Source organism: Bombina bombina, chromosome 2, assembly GCF_027579735.1.
Source record: "Bombina bombina isolate aBomBom1 chromosome 2, aBomBom1.pri, whole genome shotgun sequence".
Lineage (NCBI taxonomy): Eukaryota > Metazoa > Chordata > Amphibia > Anura > Bombinatoridae > Bombina > Bombina bombina.
In genome coordinates, this window is record NC_069500.1 from 28,539,003 (window position 1) to 28,565,830 (window position 26,828).

Here is a 26,828-nt window from a genome sequence, read left to right on the forward strand (position 1 = left end):
GACAGGACTTTTGCCAAAGCAGTGAGACAATTATTAAATGTTTTGTGGTGAACTTGGAATACGTAGTCATTACTCAGTCACTACTACGGTCCACTGAACACTAGACATTGCTGTATGTCGTACTCAGGGTTATGTACAATTTGTTGGCGGCTTGTATAGCTGGTCAATGGAAAGAACAATATATAAAGAACCTTGGAAAGGAAAAACATATTCAATTAACTTCTTCTGAAAGGGATAGCCGTTCCACAGAAATATTAATGTTGGTGGGGGTTTTTAATATTTAAGGGACAGTCTACACCTTAGTCATCTTAAAGTCTTACCTTAGATTAAGCTGCAAATAGCCTCCTGCACCCTTTATATATAATGCAGCAGGAACGGTAAAACAGTTATTTTAAAATGAACATTATTTCTGGACACTTTTAAATGGCTCTGCCCACTGATGACATCACAATGTGGGCTGCATCTAGGCACTCTGCTGAAAAGCTTTGACAGTCTGTAGAATCCAACTAGTGAGCCTTTTGTGACTGGAATTCATATGCAGCCCAGATCGTGATGTCATCAGTGGGCGGAGCTTGGTAGCCATTTCAAAGTGGCAAGCAACTATATTAAATATAAAATAACTTTTTTACCGTTCCTGCTGCATGATAGGGAAAGGTTTGTAGGAGGCTATTTGCAGCTTAATCTAAGGTAAGATTACTAAGGTGTTGACTGTCCCTTTAAATATGTTCAATTAGTATGGAAGTGTTTAATAAATAAACATAGGGTGTGCTACAGAGATTTCGGCTGCACTAAACATTCTTTGATAATTCTAACCATGGATTTGTGTGCTATTCTCACCCTGAGCTACTAATAGTGCGCCACTTGTAATCTGGGCCATTATGGTGGGTATTGAGTTTAACATTGGTTTACAGAAAGATATTTGTTGTAATAGCTACAAAATCATTGTATTGCCTGAAAAGTAATTCACTTTAGGCCTGATGTAAAGCTCTTGGCTCTGGTGAGATTATCCAACAGGTCTTGTTGGTTCAGTGAGGTCCTTCACTATGGGCCTGATATTCAAAACCTCACTGTTCAGGTGAGATATTCTTGTTGGAACAGTGATGCCTTTAAAAAAAAATACAATTTTTATCTTGAGACATGTTTTTGTTGCTTTGTAGTGATCTTTATGTGAAACAGGGACTCCAACATTGCAATACAAGGTCTAACAAAAATCCCAAAGATTTTGTGTGATTTCTCTACATACTGGCGAGTTTTTGATCCTCAGGCCCATGGTCTTATCCTTATATATCTTGTCTTGTCCCACTTGTTATTTCTTGTCTTTTTTAGAAGTATCTCCTTTATCCTATTCTTTACCATTGTCTGTCTTTTTTTGTTGACAGTCAAGCCAGATCCTCCAGAGAATGTAGTAGCGAAGCCGGTGCATAACAATCCACGTAGATTGGTGGTAACTTGGCAGACACCATCCACCTGGCCAGACCCAGAATCCTTTCCTCTCAAGTTCTTCTTGAGGTATCGGCCGCTCATCCTTGACCAGTGGCAGCACGTAAGTTAAGACAGTTTGCTTGAGTATGAATGATCAATTATCTTGGCATCTCCCATTGTTTTAATGGCCTTTTCTCTGTTCCCTTTGAATCGTATTGACAACTGGTCAACTGTCCTTGATTGTGACGTCTGGCAGGATACTTGCTATCTGTATGTAGTAATTATGTAGAATCTAGTTGTCACCTTTCCATGAGAGTACATATTGTATAACTATCAGATGTATGTTGGATTATATGATATGTAACTGTCACCTGTATGTAGTAATTATGTAGCATCTAGTTGTCACCTTTCTATAAGAGTACATATTGTATAACTATCAGATGTGTGTGGGATTACATACTATATAACTGTCAAATGTACGTGACATTACAAACTATATAATTGTCATCTGTATGTGGTATATAGGATTTCATGGTATATAACTGTTATCTTTATGTAGGATTATATGGTATATAACTGTCACCTTCACATAGGATTTTATGGTTTATGTCACCTTTACATAGGATTGTATGGTAATATTACTGTCACCTTTACATAGGATTGTATGGTAATATTACTGTCAACTTTACATAGGATTGTATGGTAATATTACTGTCACCTTTACATAGGATTATATGGTATATAACTGTCACCTTTACATAGGATTTTATGGTATACAACTGTCACCTATACAAATGATTATATGGTATTTAATTGTCACCTTTACATAGGATTATATGGTATTTAATTATCACCTTTACATAGGATTATATGGTATATAACTGTCACCTATACATAGGATTATATGGTATATAACTATCACCTTTACGTAGGATTATATGGTATATAACTGTCACTTATAAATAGTATTATATGTTATTTAACTATCACCTTTACATAGTATTATATGGTATATAACTGTTAACTTTACCTATGGTTATATGGTATATGTCACCTTTACATGTGATAAAATGGTATATGTCACCTTTACACTGGATTATATGGTATATAACTGTCACCTTTACATAGGATTATATGGTATATAACTGTCACCTATACATATGATTATATGGTATGTAACTGTCATCTTTATATAGGATTATATGGTATATAACTGTCAACTTTACATAAGATTATATGGTATATAACTGTCAATTTTACATAGTATTATATAGTGTATAACTGTCACCTATACATAGGATTATATGGTATATAACTGTCACCTTTACATAGGATTATATGGTATATAACTGTCACCTTTACATAGGATTATATAGTTTATGTTACATTTACATAGGATTATATGGTATATAACTGTCACCTTTACATAGGATTATATGATATATAACTGTCACCTTTACATAGGATTAAATGGTATATAACTGTCACCTTTACATATAATTATTTGTTATATAACTGTCACATTTACATAGGATTATATGGTATATAACTGTCACCTTTACATAGGATTATATGGTATATAACTGTCACATTTACATAGGATTATATGGTATATAACTGTCACCTTTACATAGGATTATATGGTATATAACTGTCACCTTTACATTGGAATATATGGTATATAACTGTCTCCTTTACATAGGATTATATGGTGTATAACTGTCACCTATACATAGGATTATATGGTATATAACTGTCACCTATACATAGGATTATATGGTATATAACTGTCACCTTTACATAGGATTATATGGTATATAACTGTCACCTTTACATAGGATTATATAGTTTATGTTACATTTACATAGGATTATATGGTATATAACTGTCACCTTTACATAGGATTAAATGGTATATAACTGTCACCTTTACATAGGATTAAATGGTATATAACTGTCACCTTTACATAGGATTATTTGTTATATAACTGTCACATTTACATAGGATTATATGGTATATAACTGTCACCTTTACATAGGATTATATGGTATATAACTGTCACATTTACATAGGATTATATGGTATATAACTGTCACCTTTACATAGGATTATATGGTATATAACTGTCACCTTTACATTGGAATATATGGTATATAACTGTCACCTTTACATAGGATTATATGGTGTATAACTGTCACCTATACATAGGATTATATGGTATATAACTGTCACCTTTACATAGGATTATATGGTGTATAACTGTCACCTATACATAGGATTATATGGTATATGACTGTCACCTATACATAGGATTATATGGTGTATAACTGTCACCTATACATAGGATTATATGGTGTATAATTGTCACCTTTACATAGGATTATATGGTATATAACTGTCACCTTTACATAGGATTATATGGTATATAACTGTAACCTTTACATAGGATTATATGGTGTATAACTGTCACCTATACATAGGATTATATGGTATATGACTGTCTCATTTACATAGGATTATATAGCTTATGTTACATTTACATAGGATTACATAGTATATAACTATTATTATATCATGTTTGGTCTTTAGGCCATTTAGCCATCATGTGCAGACATTTGCTGATGTTTTGTGTAGAAAGTTACTACCAAAAAATCATTTATCAAAATTATATTTCTTAATATTTCTACAGTTAATAACGTTTTTCCCTAAAGTGAAGTTCATCTCACAGCCCAGAAGTTTGTATTTGTATTATAATATTTATCTGACATCAGTGTATCTTTATGTATCAGCATTTATATGCAGTTAATAGGACGACTTAACCAGGTGTATATTGACTTAACAGTCTCTCGTTTCTATACACTTAATGAGACAACTAAACCAGGTGTATATTGGCTCTAACAGTCGCTCGTTTCTATACACTTAATGAGACGACTAAACCAGGTGTATATTGGCTCTAACAGTCGCTCGTTTCTATGCAGTTAGTGGGACGACTAAACCAGGTGTATATTGACTCTAACAGTCTCTCGTTTCTATGCAGCTAATGGGACGACTAAACCAGGTGTATATTGGCTCTAACAGTCGCTTGTTTCTATACACTTAATGAGACGACTAAACCAGGTGTATATTGGCTCTAACAGTCGCTTGTTTCTATACACTTAATGAGATGACTAAACCAGGTGTATATTGACTCTAACAGTCTCTCATTTCTATGCATCTAATGGGACGACTAAACCAGGTGTATATTGGCTCTAACATTCGCTCGTTTCTATGCAGTTAATGGGACGACTAAACCAGGTGTATATTGACTCTAACATTCGCTCGTTTCTATGCACTTAACGAGACGACTAAACCAGGCGTATATTGGCTCTAACAGTCGCTTGTTTCTATACACTTAATGGGTCGACTAAACTAGGTATATATTGGCTCTAACAGTTGCTCGTTTCTATACTCTTAATGAGATGACTAAACCAGGTGTATATTGGCTCTAACAGTCGCTCGTTTCTATACACTTAATGGGACGACTAAACCAGGTGTATATTGGCTCTAACAGTCGCTCGTTTCTATGCAGTTAATGGGACGACTAAACAAGGTGTATATTGGCTGTAACAGTCGCCCGTCATTTGCCTGTGTCACATATATGCTGACAGATTTAGTGCATATGGTCGAGGGTAGTGGGGCAGGCTTTGTTCCCCTATTCATTGTCATAGTGTCCCCAACCGTCAGTGCTGCCAGCTGCACTGACTTAAAAAAAGCACTAACTTGCAAAGTGCTCTGCGTAGAGCAAAGGAAAGGGTGAAAAGGTGAATTATATAATAATAATAATAATAATGTGCAGTATGCCCTTACAATGTTTATGTTATGTTTGTGTTTAGTGGTTTGCACCTTACATATTATTGTCTAGAGCTGCACTGTGGTAGATGGATAAATTCTAATCATCCTTATAAGGAAGAATCAAGCAGTCTGGGCACATTAAACATTCATATAAACTCAAGCTTAGCCAAGGGAGAGATTGGCAGAGCTCTTATTAGAATACCCAGGTATTAGTTATTGTCTAGAACCAGAGCTGAAGAATACAAACAAAATATCTGTATATCTCTACTGAGTGCTTATTATAGAGGCATGAAACACAATAATTAATGTCTCTGTAAAATGTGTGATTCCAGGTATATGAAACTCACATTTTCATGATTCAGATAGAGCATGTGATTTTAAACAACTTTCTAATTTGCTTCTATTATCAATTTGTCTTCATTCTTTTGTTATCTTGTGTTGAAAAGCAGGGATGTAAGCTTAGAAGCATACAGATGTCTGGAGCACTATATGGCAGCAGTTTTCAGAGTGTTATCCATTTGCAAGAGCACTAGATGGCAGCACTATTTCCTGTTATGTAGTGCTAATGGTATACATTAGCAAGAGCACTAGATGGCAGCACCATTTCCTGTTATGTTGTACTAATGTTATACATTTGCAAGAGCACTAGATGGCAGCACTATTTCCTGTCATGTAGTACTAATGTTATACATTAGCAAGAGCACTAGATGGCAGCACTACTTCCTGTCATGTAGTACTAATGTTATACATTAGCAAGAGCACTAGATGGCAGCACTATTTCTGTCATGTAGTACTAATGTTATACATTAGCGAGAGCACTAGATGGCAGCACTACTTCCTGTCATGTAGTACTAATGTTATACATTAGCAAGAGCACTAGATGGCAGCACTATTTCCTGTCATGTAGTACTAATGTTATACATTAGCAAGAGCACTAGATGGCAGCACTATTTCCTGTCATGTAGTACTAATGTTATACATTAGCAAGAGCACTAGATGGCAGCACTACTTCCTGTCATGTAGTACTAATGTTATACATTAGCAAGAGCACTAGATGGCAGCACCATTTCCTGTTATGTTGTACTAATGTTATACATTAGCAAGTGCACTAGATGGCAGCACTATTTCCTGTCATGTAGTACTAATGTTATCCATTTGCAAGAGCACTAGATGGCAGCACTATTTCCTGTCATGTAGTACTAATGTTATACATTAGCAAGAGCACTAGATGGCAGCACTACTTCCTGTCGTGTAGTACTAATGTTATACATTAGCAAGAGCTCTAGATGGCAGCACTATTTCTGTCATGTAGTACTAATGTTATACATTAGCAAGAGCACTAGATGGCAGCACTATTTCTTGTCATGTAGTACTACAATGTTATACATTAGCAGGAGCACTAGATGGCAGCACTATTTCCTGGCATGTAGTACTAATGTTATACATTAGCAAGAGCACTAGATGGCAGCACTACTTCCTGGCATGTAGTGCTAATGTTATACATTAGCAAGAGCACTAGATGGCAGCACTATTTCCTGTCATGTAGTGCTAATGTTATACATTAGCAAGAACACTAGATGGCAGCACTATTTCCTGTCATGTAGTGCTAATGTTATACATTAGCAAGAGCACTAGATGGCAGCACTATTTCCTGTCATGTAGTGCTAATGTTATACATTAGCAAGAGCACTAGATGGCAGCACTATTTCCTGTCATGTAGTACTAATGTTATACATTAGCAAGAGCACTAGATGGCAGCACTATTTCCTGTCATGTAGTACTAATGTTATACATTAGCAAGAGCACTAGATGGCAGCACTATTTCCTGTCATGTAGTACTAATGTTATACATTAGCAAGAGCACTAGATGGCAGCACTATTTCCTGTCATGTAGTGCTAATGTTATACATTAGCAAGAGCACTAGATGGCAGCACTATTTCCTGGCATGTAGTACTAATGTTATACATTAGCAAGAGCACTAGATGGCAGCATTATTTCCTGTCATGTAGTACTAATGTTATACATTAGCAAGAGCACTAGATGGCAGCACTATTTCCTGTCATGTAGTACTAATGTTATACATTAGCAAGAGCACTAGATGGCAGCACTATTTCCTGTCATGTAGTACTAATGTTATACATTAGCAAGAGCACTAGATGGCAGCACTATTTCCTGTCATGTAGTACTAATGTTATACATTAGCAAGAGCACTAGATGGCAGCACTATTTCCTGTCATGTAGTACTAATGTTATACATTAGCAAGAGCACTAGATGGCAGCACTACTTCCTGTCATGTAGTACTAATGTTATACATTAGCAAGAGCACTAGAGGGCAGCACTATTTCCTGGCATGTAGTGCTCCAGATGCTACCTAGGTATCTCTTCAGCACAGAATATCATGAGAACCAAGCAGATTTGATAATAGAAGTAAATTATAAACTTTTTTATTTAGTTTTTTTTATTGGTCATTTTGATAATTTAACAATACATTATACACATTATAATAAAAGGCATTTGACCATTTACAATATAATATTTAACATAACTAAACAGAAATATATGCTCGCTATTATATAAAGATTTCTAGGTAATGTCTTGTTTCTAGTAGGATACCCTCTTATATTAAATAGAGTCTCTTTAGAGTTAGTCTTCTGTTTATAGTGATAAGGTATCTTTGTAGAGATTTGGCAGATTTGTTGGATGTGGTAGAGCCGTTAATTGTTATTTTGGAGGTTGCTTCTTCTGCGTTTGCCATTGGGGGTTGGTAGTGGATGCATTTTCACCTGGTGGAGGTTAGGATTATGGGTTTAGGAGAGGTTGGTTAAGAAGGATCGGGGAGGAGTAGGGGAGAAGGAAGGGGTAAGAGATGGAATGAGGTGCAGCTGCAGTGTAGATATGTCCCCAATATTTAGGCCGAGGGCCCGGAAGAATTTGAGGTCAACTTATATTATTTAGGATGGGGTTTGGTTGAGGTGTATTGAGTGCACTTTCACAAAAAAATGTGGCCTCTAAGAAGAAGACAATTCTATTTCACCTAAGGTACCCGTATTCTTTTAGGTTTATCAGTTCTGTTACTCTTTCTTTCCACATGTTAAGGGATGGTATTGTGGTTGTCCTTCATTGTCTGGCTACTACTAATTTGGCTGCATTTATACCCATCTGTAGAATTAAAAGCCTTAATTTACATGGGATTTTAGGTAGGACATTGAGGAGGGCCAAAGGGGGTGTTATCTGTAGGCAATAGTTGAGGACTATACAGAGAAAACGTTAAACTTCTTTCCAAAACAATTCTAGGGATCTGCATAGCCACCATGTATGTAGTAGGCTGTCATATTCTCCACAGTTCCTCCAACAGTCTTTGGATGCCTCTGGATAGATTAGGTTTATTCTGTAGGGGGTCAAGTACCATCTCAATAGTATCTTGTAGTTTATTTCTAATATTTCAGGTATGTTGGCAAATGGAAACCCATTCTTTATCATTTATTGTGGTTGTGAGTTCTCTCTGGCATCTTATAGTGTATGCCGGATTGGTACTAGTCTATTTAAATTATATTATTTTGTAGGATATGGAAAGAGGACCCGTTGGGGACCACTGTCTAAGCCACCAACTAGTTCTGCATTCAATGGGATGGGGAAAAGAGAGGATCTTGTGGTTGTGATGTGTGGGTTTAAGGATTTGTTTTGTCCCATGTGTGGAGTAGGTTTTCGTTTATGTCTAGGGGGTTGCAATATGAAGGTCTAAGATCTCTTGGAACCCATCTACCGTGGGGATATTAAGAATTTGGGAGTCTATGACGGTATGACCACCCAAGTGTTTGTGTCTCCTGAACAATGCCAGTCCTGGAAAAAAAAATTAAATTGTATGCTCTGCCTGAATCACACAATATAAGTAAAGCAACCTTGTAGTATAGATTTATTTTATACAAGACCCAACAGTGTTTCATGATTTAGATTTAGAGCAATTTAAAAAAAAAAATCCAATTTAGTTCTATTACCGAACTTACTTAGTCCTTAGCACTGTCTTGGACGTTATATGGCAGCAGGTTTGCAGATATACTTTTAACAGTGTCATACATTTGCAAGAACACTAGAAGGCAGCAGTGTTTGCTACCATGTAGTACTCCAGAGATGTGCACACCTACCTAGATATGCCCCTACCTAGATATGTCACACTAGTCGTGTCTTTAATAAAATAGTGACCGTTACACCACAAGAGCTCTGGTTACTCAGTGTCACACTAGTCGTGTCTTTAATAAAATAGTGACCGTTACACCACAAGAGCTCTGGTTACTCAGTGTCACACTAATCGTGTCTTTAATAAAATAGTGACTGTTACACCACAAGAGCTCTGGTTACTCAGTGTCACACTGATCGTGTCTTTAATAAAATAGTGACCGTTACACCACAAGAGCTCTGGTTACTACACGCTGCTCTGATACAAATGTTTAGAGCTTACCTTTCTAGTACAGCTCACTCTTCTATAACATTAACCCTTTTATTACAGCTTACCCTTCTATAACATTAACCCTTCTATTACAGCTTACCCTTCTATAACATTAACCCTTCTATTACAGCTTACCCTTCTATAACATTAACCCTTCTATTACAGCTTACCCTTCTATAACATTTATCCTTCTATAACAGTTTTCCCTTCTATAACGTGGGCCATTGCTGCAGGATTAGAATATGCAATACACAGTTTGATGTCCTGAAAATGATAAATAGTAAGATGTTACTAGGTCTAGATATAAATCAGCCTAAGTGCTCCCAGGCACCTGAGTGTTTAATGCTGTGAGTTATTGATTGTTTGTACACAGCATTAATGCTCGTGCTTGTCTGGTACACAGGTAAAGATAGAGAGAATACTTGCAGAATGCAAGAGTATTACTCGAGTATAATCGCACTTTAGCAACTTATACAGGGAACAACAATGTAGATGTGAAAAAAATCACACAAAAGGTTTGTAGAAGAATCAGCTTTATTTGTTATTAAATTAACCTGCAAGAGGTGGATGCAAAGATTGTGTAATCTGTGTAATGCTTTGTAATGTTGTATCTCTGGTGTATCTATATATTCTATGTATGTGTGTGTCTGTGCATTTGTGTATGTTTGTGCATGCATGTGATTGTGTAAATGTGTGTGCATATGTGCATGTTTGTGCATTCATGTGAGTGTGTGTGTGCACATGTGTATATTTGTGCATGCATGTGAGTGTGTGTGTGTGTGCATATGTGCATGTTTGCATGTAAGTGTGTAAATGTATGTGCATATGTGCATGTTTGTGCATTCGTGTGTGTGTGTGCACATGTGTATATTTGTGCATGCATGTGAGTGTGTAAATGTGTGTGTGTGTGTGTGCATGTTTGCATGTAAGTGTGTAAATGTATGTGAATATGTGCATGTTTGTGCATTCATGTGTGTGTGTGCACATGTGTATATTTGTGCATGCATGTGAGTGTGTAAATGTGTGTGCATATGTGTATGTTTGTGCATTCATGTGAGTGTGTGTGTGTGTGTGTGTGTGCACATGTGTATATTTGTGCATGCATGTGAGTGTGTAAATGTGTGTGTGCGCATATGTGTGCATGCGTCTGTGACTGCATATGTGTGTGTGTGCATATGTGTATGTTTGTGCATGCATGTTATTGTGTAAATGTGTGTGTGCATATGTGTATGTTTGTGCATTCATGTGAGTGTGTAAATGTGTGTGTGTGCATATGTGTATGTGAGTGTGTAAATGTGTGTGTGCATGTTTGCATGTAAGTGTGTAAATGTGTGTGCATATGTGTATGTTTGTGCATTCATGTGAGTGTGTAAATGTGTGTGAGCATACCCATGTGTATTTGTTTGTAACTGCATATGTGTGTGTGTGTGCATATGTGTATGCATGTGAGTGTGTAAATGTGTGTGTAACTGCATATGTGTGTGTGCTTATGTGTATGTTTGTGCATGCATGTTAGTATGTAAATGAGTGTGTGCATGTGTGCTTATGTATGTAACTGCATATGTGTGTGCATATTTCTATGTTTGTGCGTGCATGCTAATGTATATGTGTGTGTGTGTGTGTAACTGCATAAGTGTGCACGTTTTTTATGTGTAACTGCATGTGAGTGTGTAAATGTGTGTAACTGCATTTGTGTACGTGTGTGTATGTTTGTGTGTGCATTTAAATATGTAAATAAGTGTGTGTGTTTGTGTGCAACTGTGTATGTCTGCACGTGTTTGCATGAGTGTAACTGCATGTGAGTGTGTAAATGTGTGTGTAACTGCATTTGTGTACGTGTGTGTGCATTTAAATGTGTAAATGTAAGTGTGTGTGTAACTGTGTATGTTTGCACGTGTTTGCATGAGTGTAACTGCATGTGTGTGCATATTTGTGTTTGTGCATGCATGTGAGTGTGTAAATGTGTATGTGTAACTGCATATGTGTGAGAGTGTGTGCACTAGTTCTCTTGTTAGTCATGTGTACCATTCCATATAGTGTATGCAAAGCTAACCTTTCATAGGTATGTTATAGCTGTGACATTCTACCCAAAGGTATTATTATCTTTGTATTTAGTTGCACCCAAAGCTGGAAATATCTAGGAAATCACAGCTATTTTTCTGGCTAATGCATTTTTGGATTATTTCCATGTATGTTTGTATCATTGCCTTTTGCCTGGCCCCTAACAAATGTGGCTGAAAATATTCTTGCTGGCTGCTGATTTTGCTATAAATTATGATCTCCATTATTTTCTGTAGTTCTACTTGGGACCTGATAATGTTCCATGTAGAGATATAATTTTCTAAAGCTACATTAGGTCCCTGGTATTCTATTGGGAGCAGTTGTTATTTAGTTTTGTTTTTGGAGAGAGTATAATGTCCTATTTGGCTCTGCAGAGCAATTGCATAAGAAATTAATCTGTAACCTGAATATTTGAAGTTTTGTTACAATTTGCTGCTTAATGTTTATATGGACAAATGAAGCGTCTTTCATACATCACAGATAGAAGTAGACACGTAGCAGAGGTTGGAGCATTGCATATCCAGTCTCTAATGGGAGGAGGGATGTTCTACCTGTTGAAGATGCTTTTTCCTGGCAGATGGTGTGGGGACACAGCTGGACGCGCATGCGCACTAGTAGCCCCTTCATATAATATCTTGTTCCTCATCCCTGGCATTACGCCATAGCACCATCTACTTATCAAACAGTTCCCTAGAAGCACCCATGTCTGAAACAAAGCTCAGCACTCTTAATTGTAGCAATGTCAATTAGGACAGCCAGAACAGAGGATGTCAGTAGCTGAGGGCATAGCATACGAAAATTAATATGCGCTCATGCAATATTCATAGCTTTGTATCGATTGGAAATGCATTACCCCTTCTGTGCAGGCTGCACTATCTATACCTCCAGAGCCTGAATCAGCACCTTAGGAAAACAAAGACGACAGGAGCCATCGAGAGATGTTCAGGCCGGAAATTATTTGTGAAATAGAACTACTAAGAATTGGAATTATCTGGGCAGTCTTTGGACAAGTTACACTAAGTTTATATCTCATAAATGTAATTAGTAGAAATTTGTTAACCCTTTTTTATCCTGTAATTATTGTGTTAATTTTCTACAAATATAGAGGTATATTTCAAGCTGTTGACCTTCAAAAAAATGTTTTTCTACTTGGTTAATTTTTGTTGAGTACTGTGCTTTAATCTCTGCAAAATGGTTGTAAATTAAAATGTTAGGCTGCCCAAAATATATCTTTGATATTTCTAGAATATATGGAATTTCTGCATTAGGATTAACTTAATGGGATACTAAATCCAATTTTTTTCCTTAATGATTCAGATAGAACATGGAATTTTAAGCATCTTTCTAATTGACTCCTATTATCAATTTTTCTTCATGCTCTTGCTATCTTTATTTAAAAAGCAGGAATGTAAAGCTTAGGAGCTGGCTCATTTTTGGTTCAGGACCTGGCATATGCTTGCTTATTAATGGCTAAATGTAGCCACCAATAATCAAGCGCTATCCAGGGTGCTGAACCTAAAATGGGCCGGCTCCAAAGATTTGCATTCCTGCATTTTAAATAAAGATAGCAAAATAAAAATTGATAAAAAGAGTAAATTAGAAATTTGCTTAAAATTGCTGCTCTATCTAAATCATAAAAGATACAATTTAAGTTTAGTGTCCCTTTAAGAAGAGAGCACATATTTATTACAAGGGTTTTAAATGTATAATTTTTTTTGTCAATATGTGATTAAACTTTTTAGAATACCCCAAACACATAATTGTAATAATGAATGAAGATTAAGATGTTATTTTATTTGTAAACATTTTTCATAGTTTTAATTATTTATTATATACTTATATGATCTTAAACAGTTACTGTGTTTGAGGAAATGTAAACGGAGTATAAGTGAGATTGTCAACAAAACAATGTCTAGTAGAGCTACTGTGGTCAAGTGTTTTTTAGCTGGGTACAGGTTGTGAAAAATATTTTTAGTTAGCCTGTGAAAGTTTTAATGATGAAGTATTTAAAAAATTTAACTCAGTTTGAAAACCAGTTTTCTTTCATGTAATTAGCAAGAGTCCATGAGCTAGTGACGTATGGGATATACATTCCTACCAGGAGGGGCAAAGTTTCCCAAACCTTAAAATGCCTATAAATACACCCCTCACCACACCCACAAATCAGTTTTTACAAACTTTGCCTCCTATGGAGGTGGTGAAGTAAGTTTGTGCTAGATTCTACGTTGATATGCGCTCCGCAGCAGGTTGGAGCCCGGTTTTCCTCTCAGCGTGCAGTGAATGTCAGAGGGATGTGAGGAGAGTATTGCCTATTTGAATGCAGTGATCTCCTTCTACGGGGTCTATTTCATAGGTTCTCTGTTATCGGTCGTAGAGATTCATCTCTTACCTCCCTTTTCAGATCGACGATATACTCTTATATATATACCATTACCTCTGCTGATTCTCGTTTCAGTACTGGTTTGGCTTTCTACAAACATGTAGATGAGTGTCCTGGGGTAAGTAAGTCTTATTTTCTGTGACACTCTAAGCTATGGTTAGGCACTTTTTTATAAAGTTCTAAATATATGTGTTCAAACATTTATTTGCCTTGACTCAGAAATGTTCAACTTTCCTTATTTTTCAGACAGTCAGTTTCATATTTGGGATGATGCATTTGAATCAATCATTTTTTCTTACCTTAAAAAATTTGACTTTTTCCCTGTGGGCTGTTAGGCTCGCGGGGGCTGAAAATGCTTCATTTTATTGCGTCATTCTTGGCGCGGTCTTTTTTGGCGCAAATTTTTTTTTCTGTTTCCGGCGTCATACGTGTCGCCGGAAGTTGCGTCATTTTTTTGACGTTTTTTTGCGTCAAAGGTGTCGGCGTTCCGGATGTGGCGTCATTTTTGGCGCCAAAAGCATTTAGGCGCCAAATAATGTGGGCGTCTTATTTGGCGCCAAAAAATATGGGCGTCATTTTTGTCTCCACATTATTTAAGTCTCATTATTTATTGCTTCTGGTTGCTAGAAGCTTGTTCACTGGCATTTTTTTCCCATTCCTGAAACTGTCATTTAAGGAATTTGATCAATTTTGCTTTATATGTTGTTTTTTTTCTATTACATATTGCAAGATGTTCCACGTTGCAACTGAGTCAGAAGATACTTCAGGAAAATCGCTGCCCGGTGCTGGAGCTACCAAGCTAAGTGTATCTGCTATAAACTTTTGGTATCTGTTCCTCCAGCTGTTGTTTGTACTGTTTGTCATGACAAACTTATTAATGCAGATAAAATTTCCTTTAGTACTGTTACATTACCTGTTGCTGTTCCGTCAACATCTAATTTTCAGAGTGTTCCTGATAACATAAGAGATTTTATTTTTTAAATCCATTAAGAAGGCTATGTCTGTTATTTCTCCTTCTAGTATACATAAAAGTCTTTTAAAACTTCTCTTTTTTCAGATGAATTTTTAAATGAACATCATCATTCTGATACTGATAATGGTTCTTCTGGTTCAGAGGTTTCTGTCTCAGAGGTTGATGCTGATAAATCTTCGTATTTGTTCAAGATGGAATTTATTCGTTCTTTACTTAAAGAAGTATTAATTGCATTAGAAATAGAGGATTCTGGTCCTCTTGATACTAAATCTAAACGTTTAAATAAGCTTTTAAATCTCCTGTAGTTATTCCAGAAGTGTTTTCTCTCCCTGATGCTATTTCTGAAGTAATTTCCAGGGAATGGAATCATTTGGGTAATTCATTTACTCCTTCTAAAACGTTTTAAGCAATTATATCCTGTGCCATCTGACAGATTAGAGTTTTTGGGACAAAACTCCCTAAGGTTAATGGGGCTGTCTCTACTCCTGCTATATTTTTTAGCGGATGTTGCTGCAGCTTCAACTTTTTGGTTAGAAGCTTTAGCGCAACAAGTAACAGATCATAATTCTTATAGCATTATTATTATTCTATAACATGCTAATAATTTTATTTGTGATACCATCTTTGATATCATTAGAGTTGATGTCAGGTATATGTCTCTAGCTATTTTAGCTAGAAGAGCTTTATGGCTTAAAACTTGGAATGCTGATATGTCTTCTAAGTCTACTTTGCTATCCCTTTCTTTCCAGGGTAATAAATTATTCGGTTCTCAGTTGGATTCTATTATCTCAACTGTTACTGGAGGGAAGGGAACTTTTTTACCAAAGGATAAAAAATCTAAGGTAAATTTAGGTCTCATAATCGTTTTCGTTCCTTTCCTCACAACAAGGAACAAAAGCCTGATCCTTCATCCTCAGGAGCGGTATCAGTTTGGAAACCATTTCCAGTTTGGAATATATCCAAGCCTTATAGAAACCCAAAGCCAGCTCCTAAGTACCCATGAAGGTGCGGCCCTCATTCCAGCTCAGCTGGTATGGGGCAGATTACGTTTTTCTTCAAAGAAATTTGGATCAATTCCGTTCACAATCTCTGGTTTCAGAACATTGTTTCAGAAAGGTACAGAATTGGCTTCAAGTTAAGGCCTCCTGCAAGAGATTTTTTTCTTTCCCGTGTCCCAGTAAACCCAGCAACGGCTCAGCATTTCTGAAATGTGTTTCAGATCTAGAGTTGGCTGGAGTAATTATGCCAGTTCCAGTTCTGGAACAGGGGCTGGGGTTTTATTCTATCTCTTCATTGTACCAAAGAAGGTCAATTCCTTAAGACCAGTTCCGGATCTATCAATTTTGAATCTTTATGTAAGGATACCAACATTCAAGATGGTAACTGTTGGACTATCCTGCCTTTTGTTTAGCAAGGGCATTATATGTCTACAATAGATTTACAGGATGCATATCTGCATATTCCGATTCATCCAGATCACTTTTAGTTTCTGAGATTCTCTTTTTAGACAAGCATTACCAGTTTTGTGGCTCTACCGTTTGGCCTAGCATCAGCTCCAAGAATTTTTTCAAAGGTTCTCGGTGCCCTTCTGTCTGTAATCAGAGAACAGGGTTTTGGTATTTCCTTATTTTGGACGATATCTTGGTACTTGCTCAGTCTTCACATTTTCGCAGAATCTCATACGAATCGACTTGTGTTGTTTCTTCAAGATCATGGTTGGAGGATCAATTTACCAATCAGTTCATTGATTCCTCAGACAAGGGTAACCTTTTTAGGTTTCCAGATAGATTCAGTGTCTATGACTCTGTCCTTGTCAGACAAGAGAAGTTTAACATTGATATCAGCTTGTCAAAACCTTCAGTCACAATCATTCCCTTTGGTAGCCTTATGCATGGAAATTTTAGGTCTTATGACTGCTGCATCGGATGCGATCCCCTTTGCTCGTTTTCACATGCGTCCTCTTCAGCTCTGTATGCTGAACCAGTGGTGCAGGGATTACACAAAGATATCTCAATTAATATCTTTAAACCGATTATACGACACTCTCTGACGTGGTGGACAGATCACCATCGTTTAGTTCAGGGGGCTTCTTTGTTCTTCCGACCTGGCCTATAATCTCAAACAGTAGTGTGGGTGAAGCGCTGAATCTAATCTCCAAAGCCTCACTGTAAAACTATCCCCTTCCTGGATAGTAACAATTACAATAACAGATTTATAAATAGTGGGCGCTTAAAGCAGGAGATTCAGTAGATATGCAAAACAATAATAATTTCCTCTGTAGAGAATAGATCAGACTTAGGGGAATAATATCCAATCTACTACCGTTTTAATTATATTAAGATATTTAATTAATAAACAAATCTGATATATTAAAAAAAATCTGATATATTATAAAATTTTTATTTAATGAACAGTTCCAAAAATGATAATTAATATTCAAGATTAAAACAACAATTAATATTCAATATCTAAAACAATACACATTCACTCCCAACTATAGTTGCTCTTTCAACCGTTCACACACTCCCTAAAACAAAATTAATCTAGATGATTATATAAAAACAATATAAATGCAAGCTTGAATTCGTATCAAAACCAGAAGGTGCAATATATTTCCAAAAAGGATTTAAAGGTAATCTTGTCTGTTCCTGATAAAAGATGTTATGATAAAAGTTTGTGCACAGTGCAATTTCTGACAGGTCCGCTACAGCAAGGTAAAGTGCCAGGTATTAGTCTCTTTAAAAACTGATTATCCCAAGTGACAACAGCCGTCGGCCTTTTTTCACCGGCGCTGTATTCAGTTTGCAAAAGAGTAGTCCATAAGACTTCAATACTTTACGGAAATCTCCGTTACAATCCTGTATGTTTTAAGGCTATCCGCCTTCTTACCGTTACTCCACTTGTATTTCAACCGCTCTGCTGCAAACAATCGACCGCAGCAAGATCTTGATAAACACCCACACGGGTTGAAACGAGTAGAAGAATCACCCTGTCACTACACAAAAAACTGCCTTTCTCTGCTACTAGTCTATTTGATAGACAAAGACTGGAGGATAATCTTTCACCGCGTACTGTGTAAGTACTGAAGAGCGGTAACAGAACCAGGACTAGAGGTCTTCCTACACCTCGTAATAGACTTGCGCAAGTCTGATTCACCTGGAGGTTCTGGAAACCAGGTGACGTAGGAGTCTTGGAAGCCGCCGGCGTGCGGTCGATTGTTTGCAGCAGAGCGGTTGAAATACAAGTGGAGTAACGGTAAGAAGGCGGATAGCCTTAAAACATACAGGATTGTAACGGAGATTTCCGTAAAGTATTGAAGTCTTATGGACTACTCTTTTGCAAACTGAATACAGCGCCGGTGAAAAAAGACCGACGGCTGTTGTCACTTGGGATAATCAGTTTTTAAAGAGACTAATACCTGGCACTTTACCTTGCTGTAGCGGACCTGTCAAAAATTGCACTGTGCACAAACTTTTATCATAACATCTTTTATCAGGAACAGACAAGATTACCTTTAAATCCTTTTTGGAAATATATTGCACCTTCTGGTTTTGATACGAATTCAAGCTTGCATTTATATTGTTTTTATATAATCATCTAGATTAATTTTGTTTTAGGGAGTGTGTGAACGGTTGAAAGAGCAACTATAGTTGGGAGTGAATGTGTATTGTTTTAGATATTGAATATTAATTGTTGTTTTAATCTTGAATATTAATTATCATTTTTGGAACTGTTCATTAAATAAAAATTTTATAATATATCAGATTTTTTTTAATATATCAGATTTGTTTATTAATTAAATATCTTAATATAATTAAAACGGTAGTAGATTGGATATTATTCCCCTAAGTCTGATCTATTCTCTACAGAGGAAATTATTATTGTTTTGCATATCAACTGAATCTCCTGCTTTAAGCGCCCACTATTTATAAATCTGTTACTGGACTATAATCTCAACAGATGCAAGTCTTACAGGTTGGGGAGCTGTGTGGGGGTCTCTGACGGCACAAGGGGTTTGGGAATCTCAGGGGGTGAGATTACCGATCAATATTTTGGAACTCCGTGCAATTTTCAGAGCTCTTCAGTCTTGGCCTCTTCTGAAGAGAGAGTTGTTCATTTGTTTTCAGATAGATAATGTCACAACTGTGGCATACATCAATCATCAAGGAGGGACTCACAGTCCTCTGGCTATGAAAGAAGTATCTTGAATTTTGGTTTGGGCGGAATCCAGCTCCTGTCTAATCTCTGCGGTTCATATTCCAGGAATAGACAATTGGGAAGCGGATTATCTCAGTCGCCAAACGTTGCATCCGGGCGAATGGTCTCTTCACCCAGAGGTATTTCTTCAGATTGTTCAAATGTGGGAACTCCCAGAAATAGATCTGATGGCTTCTCATCTAAACAAGAAACTTCCCTGGTATCTGTCCAGATCCCGGGATCCTCGGGCGGAGGCAGTGGATGCATTATCACTTCCTTGGAAGTATCATCCTGCCTATATCTTTCCGCCTCTAGTTCTTCTTCCAAGAGTATTCTCCAAGATTCTAAAGGAATGCTCGTTTGTCCTGCTGGTAGCTCCAGCATGGCCTCACAGGTTTTGGTATGCGGATCTTGTCCTGATGGCCTTTTGCCAGCTGTGGACTCTTCCGTTAAGACCAGACTTTCTGTCGCAAGGTCCTTTCTTCCATCAGGATCTCAAATCCTTAAATTTTAAGGTATGGAGTTTGAACGCTTGATTCCTGGTCAAAGAGGTTTCTCTGACTCTGTGATTAATACTATGTGACAGGCTCGTAAATCTGTATCTAGAGAGATATATTATAGAATCTGGAAGACTTATATTTCTTAGTGTCTTTCTCATCATTTTTCTTGGCATTCTTTTTGAATACCGAGAATTTTACAGTTTCTTCAGGATGGTTTAGATAAAGGTTTGTCCGCAAGTTCCTTGAATGGACAAATCTCTGCTTTTTCTGTTCTTTTTCACAGAAAGATTGCTAATCTTCCTGATATTCATTGTTTTGTACAAGCTTTGGTTCGTATAAAACCTGTCATTAAGTCAATTTCTCCTCCTTGGAATTTGAATTTGGTTCTGGGGGCTCTTCAAGCTCCTCCTTTTGAACCCATGTATTCTTTGGTCATTAAATTACTTTCTTGCAAAGTTTTGTTTCTTTTGGCCATCTCTTCTGCCAGAAGAGTCTCTGAATTATCTGCTCTTTCTTGTGAGTCTCCTTTTCTGATTTTTCATCAGGATAAGGCGGTGCTGCAAACTTCTTTTGAATTTTTTACCTAAGGTTGTGAATTCTAACAACATTAGTAGAGAAATTGTGGTTCCTTCATTATGTCCTAATCCTATGAATTCTAAGGAGAAATCATTGCATTCTTTGGATGCTGTTAGAGCTTTGTATTATTATGTTGAAGCTACTAAGTCTTTCCGAAAGACTTCTAGTCTATTTGTCATCTTTTCCGGTTCTAGAAAAGGCTAGAAAGCTTCTGCCATTTCTTTGGCATCTTGGTTGAAATCTTTATTTCATCATGCCTATGTCGAGTCGGGTAAAACTCAGCCTCGAAGGATTACAGCTCATTCTACTTGGTCAGTTTCTACTTCCTGGGCGTTTAGGAATGAAGCTTCGGTTGATCAGATTTGCAAAGCAGCAACTTGGTCCTCTTTGCATACTTTTATTAAATTCTACCATTTTGATCTGTTTTCTTCTTCTGAAGCAGTTTTTGGTAGAAAAGTACTTCAGGCAGTGATTTCAGTTTGAATCTTCTGCTTATGTTTTTATTAAACTTTATTTTGGGTGTGGATTATTTTCAGCAGGAATTGGCTGTCTTTATTTTATCCCTCCCTCTCTAGTGACTCTTCCGTGGAAAGATCCACATCTTGGGTAGTCATTATCCCATACGTCACTAGCTCATGGACTCTTGCTAATTACATGAAAGAAAACATAATTTATGTAAGAACTTACCTGATAAATTCATTTCTTTCATATTAGCAAGAGTCCATGAGGCCCACCCTTTTTGTGGTGGTTATGATTTTTTTGTATAAAGCACAATTATTCCAATTCCTTATTTTTTATGCTTTCGCACTTTTTTCTTATCACCCCACTTCTTGGCTATTCGTTAAACTGATTTGTGGGTGTGGTGAGGAGTGTATTTATAGGCATTTTAAGGTTTGGGAAACTTTGCCCCTCCTGGTAGGAATGTATATCCCATACGTCACTAGCTCATGGACTCTTGCTAATATGAAAGAAATGAATTTATCAGGTAAGTTCTTACATAAATTATGTTTTTCAAATGGATTGAGGTCATTCTGAATTTGAAAACAGGTGATCCTTTTTTTCTATTTTATTATTTTCACTGAACATTCCAGATTTTTGTCAGTAATTACCCTCTTAGATATTTTCAGTATTGTAATCTAAAGAATAGCCAGATATGTGGGTTTAAATTCACACGTCAGAATTTTGATATTTTGAGTATTAGAACAGATGTTCCCCTTGACATTTGTTCTGAGATTCAGATGTTTCCGTAAAAGAAATATTGACATTGAAAAATAACATTTATGTTGATTTCAACATTCACGTCTATGAGAATCAACATTTTAATGTTATTCTTGGTATTAACCTTTATATCCAATATAAGGAACATTAACATTTATTTATTTTTTTGTTGCAGAAATTAATGTCATATGTTTGGCAAAAGTTTTGTTAGAACAGATAAATGTGGCCAACATTTTATATTTGTAACAAATGAGCCAAAATGTTTGCCCATCCGTACCGGTGCGTGAGATGCCCAGTTCTGTTTACCAATGGGCATAACTCCTAGAAATTCACCAGTGACACAGAGATCACTTTATGAGTGTGTTTACTAATAGGTATAACTCCTAGAAATTCACCAGTGACACAGAGATCACTTTATGAGTGTGTTTACTAATGGGCATAACTCCTAGAAATGCACCAGTGACAGAGAGATCACTTTATGAGTGTGTTTACTAATGGGCATAACTCCTAGAAATGCACCAGTGACACAGAGATCACTTTATGAGTGTGTTTACTAATGGGCATAACTCCTAGAAATGCACCAGTGACAGAGAGATCACTTTATGAGTGTGTTTACTAATGGGCCTAACTCCTAGAAATGCACCAGTGACAGAGAGATCACTTTATGAGTGTGTTTACTAATGGGCATAACTCCTAGAAATGCACCAGTGACACAGAGATCACTTTATGAGTGTGTTTACTAATGAGCATAACTCCTAGAAATGCACCAGTGACACAGAGATCACTTTATGAGTGTGTTTACTAATGGGCATAACTCCTAGAAATTCACCAGTGACACAGAGATCACTTTATGAGTGTGTTTACTAATGGGCATAACTCCTAGAAATGCACCAGTGACACAGAGATCACTTTATGAGTGTGTTTACTAATGGGCATAACTCCTAGAAATGCACCAGTGACACAGAGATCACTTTATGAGTGTGTTTACTAATGGGCATAACTCCTAGAAATGCACCAGTGACACAGAGATCACTTTATGAGCGTGTTTACTAATAGGCATAACTCCTAGAAATGCACCAGTGACAGAGATCACTTTATGAGCGTGTTTACTAATGGGCATAACTCCTAGAAATGCACCAGTGACACAGAGATCACTTTATGAGTGTGTTTACTAATAGGCATAACTCCTAGAAATGCACCAGTGACAGAGATCACTTTATGAGCGTGTTTACTAATAGACATTCCTCCTAGAAATGCACCAGTGACACAGAGATCACTTTATGAGTGTGTTTACTAATAGATATAACTCCTAGAAATGCACCAGTGACACAGAGATCACTTTATGAGCGTGTTTACTAATGAGCATAACTCCTAGAAATGCACCAGTGACACAGAGATCACTTTATGAGTGTGTTTACTAATAGGCATAACTCCTAGAAATGCACCAGTGACACAGAGATCACTTAAGGGGGGGTAGTTATCAAGCCGTCTACTTTTCTGGCTTCGCCGGCCCAATACGTCCGCCTAAGCTCGCCTACCTTCGCCGCCGCGGACCTGAAAAAATACGCCTAAGTTATCAAATAAAGCTGTCAAAAAGCCGCGGGGCGATGAGCAGCAGACTGTGACAGTTATCACTCATCCGATCTCGCTGCCCTTCGGCTTTTTCCCAGCTTTATTGCTAGCCTGTCACTAAGCACTCACACTAAACTGCACTGTTCTACCCCCTATACCGGCGCCCCCGGAGCCCCCCGCAACTAAATAAAGTTACTAACCCCTCAACCGCCGCTCCTAGACCGTGCCGCAACTCTTATAAATGTATTAACCCCTAAACCGCCGCTCCTAGACCCCGCCGCAACTCTTATAAATGTATTAACCCCTAAACCGCCGCTCCCGGACACCGCTGCCACCTACATTATACCTAGTAACCCCTATCCTGCCCCCCCTATACCGTCGCCCTCTATTATAAAATTATTAACCCCTATCCTGCTGATCCCGCACCTCTCCGCAACTAAATAAATAGTTTAACCCCTAAACTGCCGCTCCATGAACCCGCCGCAACCTATATTAAACCTATTAACCCCTATCCTGCCCCCCCTACACCGTCGCCACCTATAATAAATTTATTAACCCCTAATCTGCCCCCCCATACACCGTCGCCACCTATAATAAATTTATTAACCCCTATCCTGCCCCCCACTACGCCGCCGCCACTGTAATAAAATGATTAACCCCTAAACCTAAGTCTAACCCTAACGCCCCCCTAACTTAAATATTAATTAAATAAATCTAAATAAATTAACTCTTATTAACTAAATGAATCCTATTTAAAACTAAATACTTACCTTTAAAATAAACCCTAATATAGCTACAATATAAATAATAATTATATTATAGCTATCTTAGGATTTATATTTATTTTACAGGTAACTTTCAATTTATTTTAACCATGTACAATAACTATTAAATAGTTATTAACTATTTAATAGCTTACCTAGCTAAAATAAAGAGAAATGTACCTGTGAAATAAATCCTAACCTAAGTTACAATTACACCTAACACTACACTATACTTTAATAAATTATTCCTATTTAAAAATAAATACTTACCTGTAAAATAAACCCTAAGATAGCTACAATGTAATTAATAATTATATTATAGCTATCTTAGGATTTATATTTATTTTACAGGTAACTTTGTATTTATTTTAGCTAGTTAGAATAGTTATTAAATAGTTATTAACTTTTTAATAACTACCTAGCTAAAAGAAATACAAAATTACCTGTAAAATAAATCCTAACTTAAGTTACAATTAAACCTAATACTACACTATCATTAAATTAACTAAATAAACTACCTACAAATAACTACAATTAAATACAATTACATAAACTAACTAAAGTACAAAAAATAAAAAAAGCTAAGTTACAAAAAATAAAAAAGTAAGTTACAAACATGTTAAAAATATTACAACAATTTTAAGCTACTTACACCTAATCTAAGCCCCCTAATAAAATAACAAACCCCCCCAAAATAAAAAAAATCCCTACCCTATTCTAAATTAAATAAATTTCAAAGCTCTTTTACCTTACCAGCCCTTAAAAGGGCCATTTGTGGGGGCATGCCCCAAAAAGTTCAGCTCTTTTGCCTGTAAAAGAAAAATACAACCCCCCCCCAACATTAAAACCCACCACCCACATACCCCTAATCTAACCCAAACCCCCCTTACAAAAACCTAACACTAATCCCCTGAAGATCATCCTACCTTGAGTCGTCTTCACTCATCCGAGCCACCGATGGAACTGAAGAGGACATCCGGAGCGGAAGAAGTTAATCCTCCAAGCGGCGCTGAAGAAATCTTCCATCCGATGAAGTCATCATCCAGGCGGCGCTGAAGAAGTCTTCGATCCGGCCGATGTCGTCTTCAAAGAGGCGCTGAAGAGGTCTTCTATCCGGGCGAAGTCATCTTCCAAGCCGGGTCTTGAATCTTCCTTCCGCCGACGCGGAACCACCTTCTTCACCGACGGACTATGACGAATGACGGCTCCTTTAAGGGACGTCATCCAAGATGGCGTCCCCTCAATTCCGATTGGCTGATAGGATTCTATCAGCCAATCGGAATTAAGGTAAGAAAATCTGATTGGCTGATGGAATCAGCCAATCAGATTCAAGTTCAATCCGATTGGCTGATCCAATCAGCCAATCAGATTGAGCTCGCATTCTATTGGCTGATCGGAACAGCCAATAGAATGCGAGCTCAATCTGATTGGCTGATTCCATCAGCCAATCAGATTATTCCTACCTTAATTCCGATTGGCTGATAGAATCCTATCAGCCAATCGGAATTGAGGGGACGCCATCTTGGATGACGTCCCTTAAAGGAGCCGTCATTCGTCGTAGTCCGTCGGTGAAGAAGGTGGTTCCGCGTCGGCGGAAGGAAGATTCAAGACCCGGCTTGGAAGATGACTTTGCCCGGATAGAAGACCTCTTCAGCGCCTCTTTGAAGATGACATTGGCCGGATCGAAGACTTCTTCAGCGCCGCATGGATGATGACTTCATCGGATGGAAGATTTCTTCAGCGCCGCTTGGAGGATTAACTTCTTCCGCTCCGGATGTCCTCTTCAGTTCCATCGGTGGCTCGGATGAGTGAAGACGACTCAAGGTAGGATGATCTTCAGGGGATTAGTGTTAGGTTTTTGTAAGGGGGGTTTGGGTTAGATTAGGGGTATGTGGGTGGTGGGTTTTAATGTTGGGGGGGGGTTGTATTTTTCTTTTACAGGCAAAAGAGCTGAACTTTTTGGGGCATGCCCCCACAAATGGCCCTTTTAAGGGCTGGTAAGGTAAAAGAGCTTTGAAATTTATTTAATTTAGAATAGGGTAGGGATTTTTTTTATTTTGGGGGGGTTTGTTATTTTATTAGGGGGCTTAGATTAGGTGTAAGTAGCTTAAAATTGTTGTAATATTTTTAACATGTTTGTAACTTACTTTTTTATTTTTTGTAACTTAGCTTTTTTTATTTTTTGTACTTTAGTTAGTTTATGTAATTGTATTTAATTGTAGTTATTTGTAGGTAGTTTATTTAGTTAATTTAATGATAGTGTAGTATTAGGTTTAATTGTAACTTAAGTTAGGATTTATTTTACAGGTAATTTTGTATTTCTTTTAGCTAGGTAGTTATTAAAAAGTTAATAACTATTTAATAACTATTCTAACTAGCTAAAATAAATACAAAGGTACCTGTAAAATAAATATAAATCCTAAGATAGCTATAATATAATTATTAATTACATTGTAGCTATCTTAGGGTTTATTTTACAGGTAAGTATTTATTTTTAAATAGGAATAATTTATTAAAGTATAGTGTAGTGTTAGGTGTAATTGTAACTTAGGTTAGGATTTATTTCACAGGTACATTTCTCTTTATTTTAGCTAGGTAAGCTATTAAATAGTTAATAACTATTTAATAGTTATTGTACATGGTTAAAATAAATTGAAAGTTACCTGTAAAATAAATATAAATCCTAAGATAGCTATAATATAATTATTATTTATATTGTAGCTATATTAGGGTTTATTTTAAAGGTAAGTATTTAGTTTTAAATAGGATTCATTTAGTTAATAAGAGTTAATTTATTTAGATTTATTTAATTAATATTTAAGTTAGGGGGGCGTTAGGGTTAGGGTTAGACTTAGGTTTAGGGGTTAATCATTTTATTACAGTGGCGG

General features: G+C 36.8%; 1 protein-coding gene across 3 annotated transcripts in view; it reads left to right on the forward strand.

The window, feature by feature from the left end:
• Positions 1-26,828, forward strand: part of CNTFR (ciliary neurotrophic factor receptor) — a 1,195,985-nt gene that overhangs the window by 1,014,374 nt on the left and 154,783 nt on the right. For all 3 annotated transcript variants that reach the window (XM_053700981.1, XM_053700983.1, XM_053700982.1), the window contains exon 9: positions 1,380-1,543. In XM_053700981.1, coding sequence (XP_053556956.1) covers positions 1,380-1,543 — 164 coding nt within the window. The remainder of the gene's footprint in view (positions 1-1,379; positions 1,544-26,828) is intronic.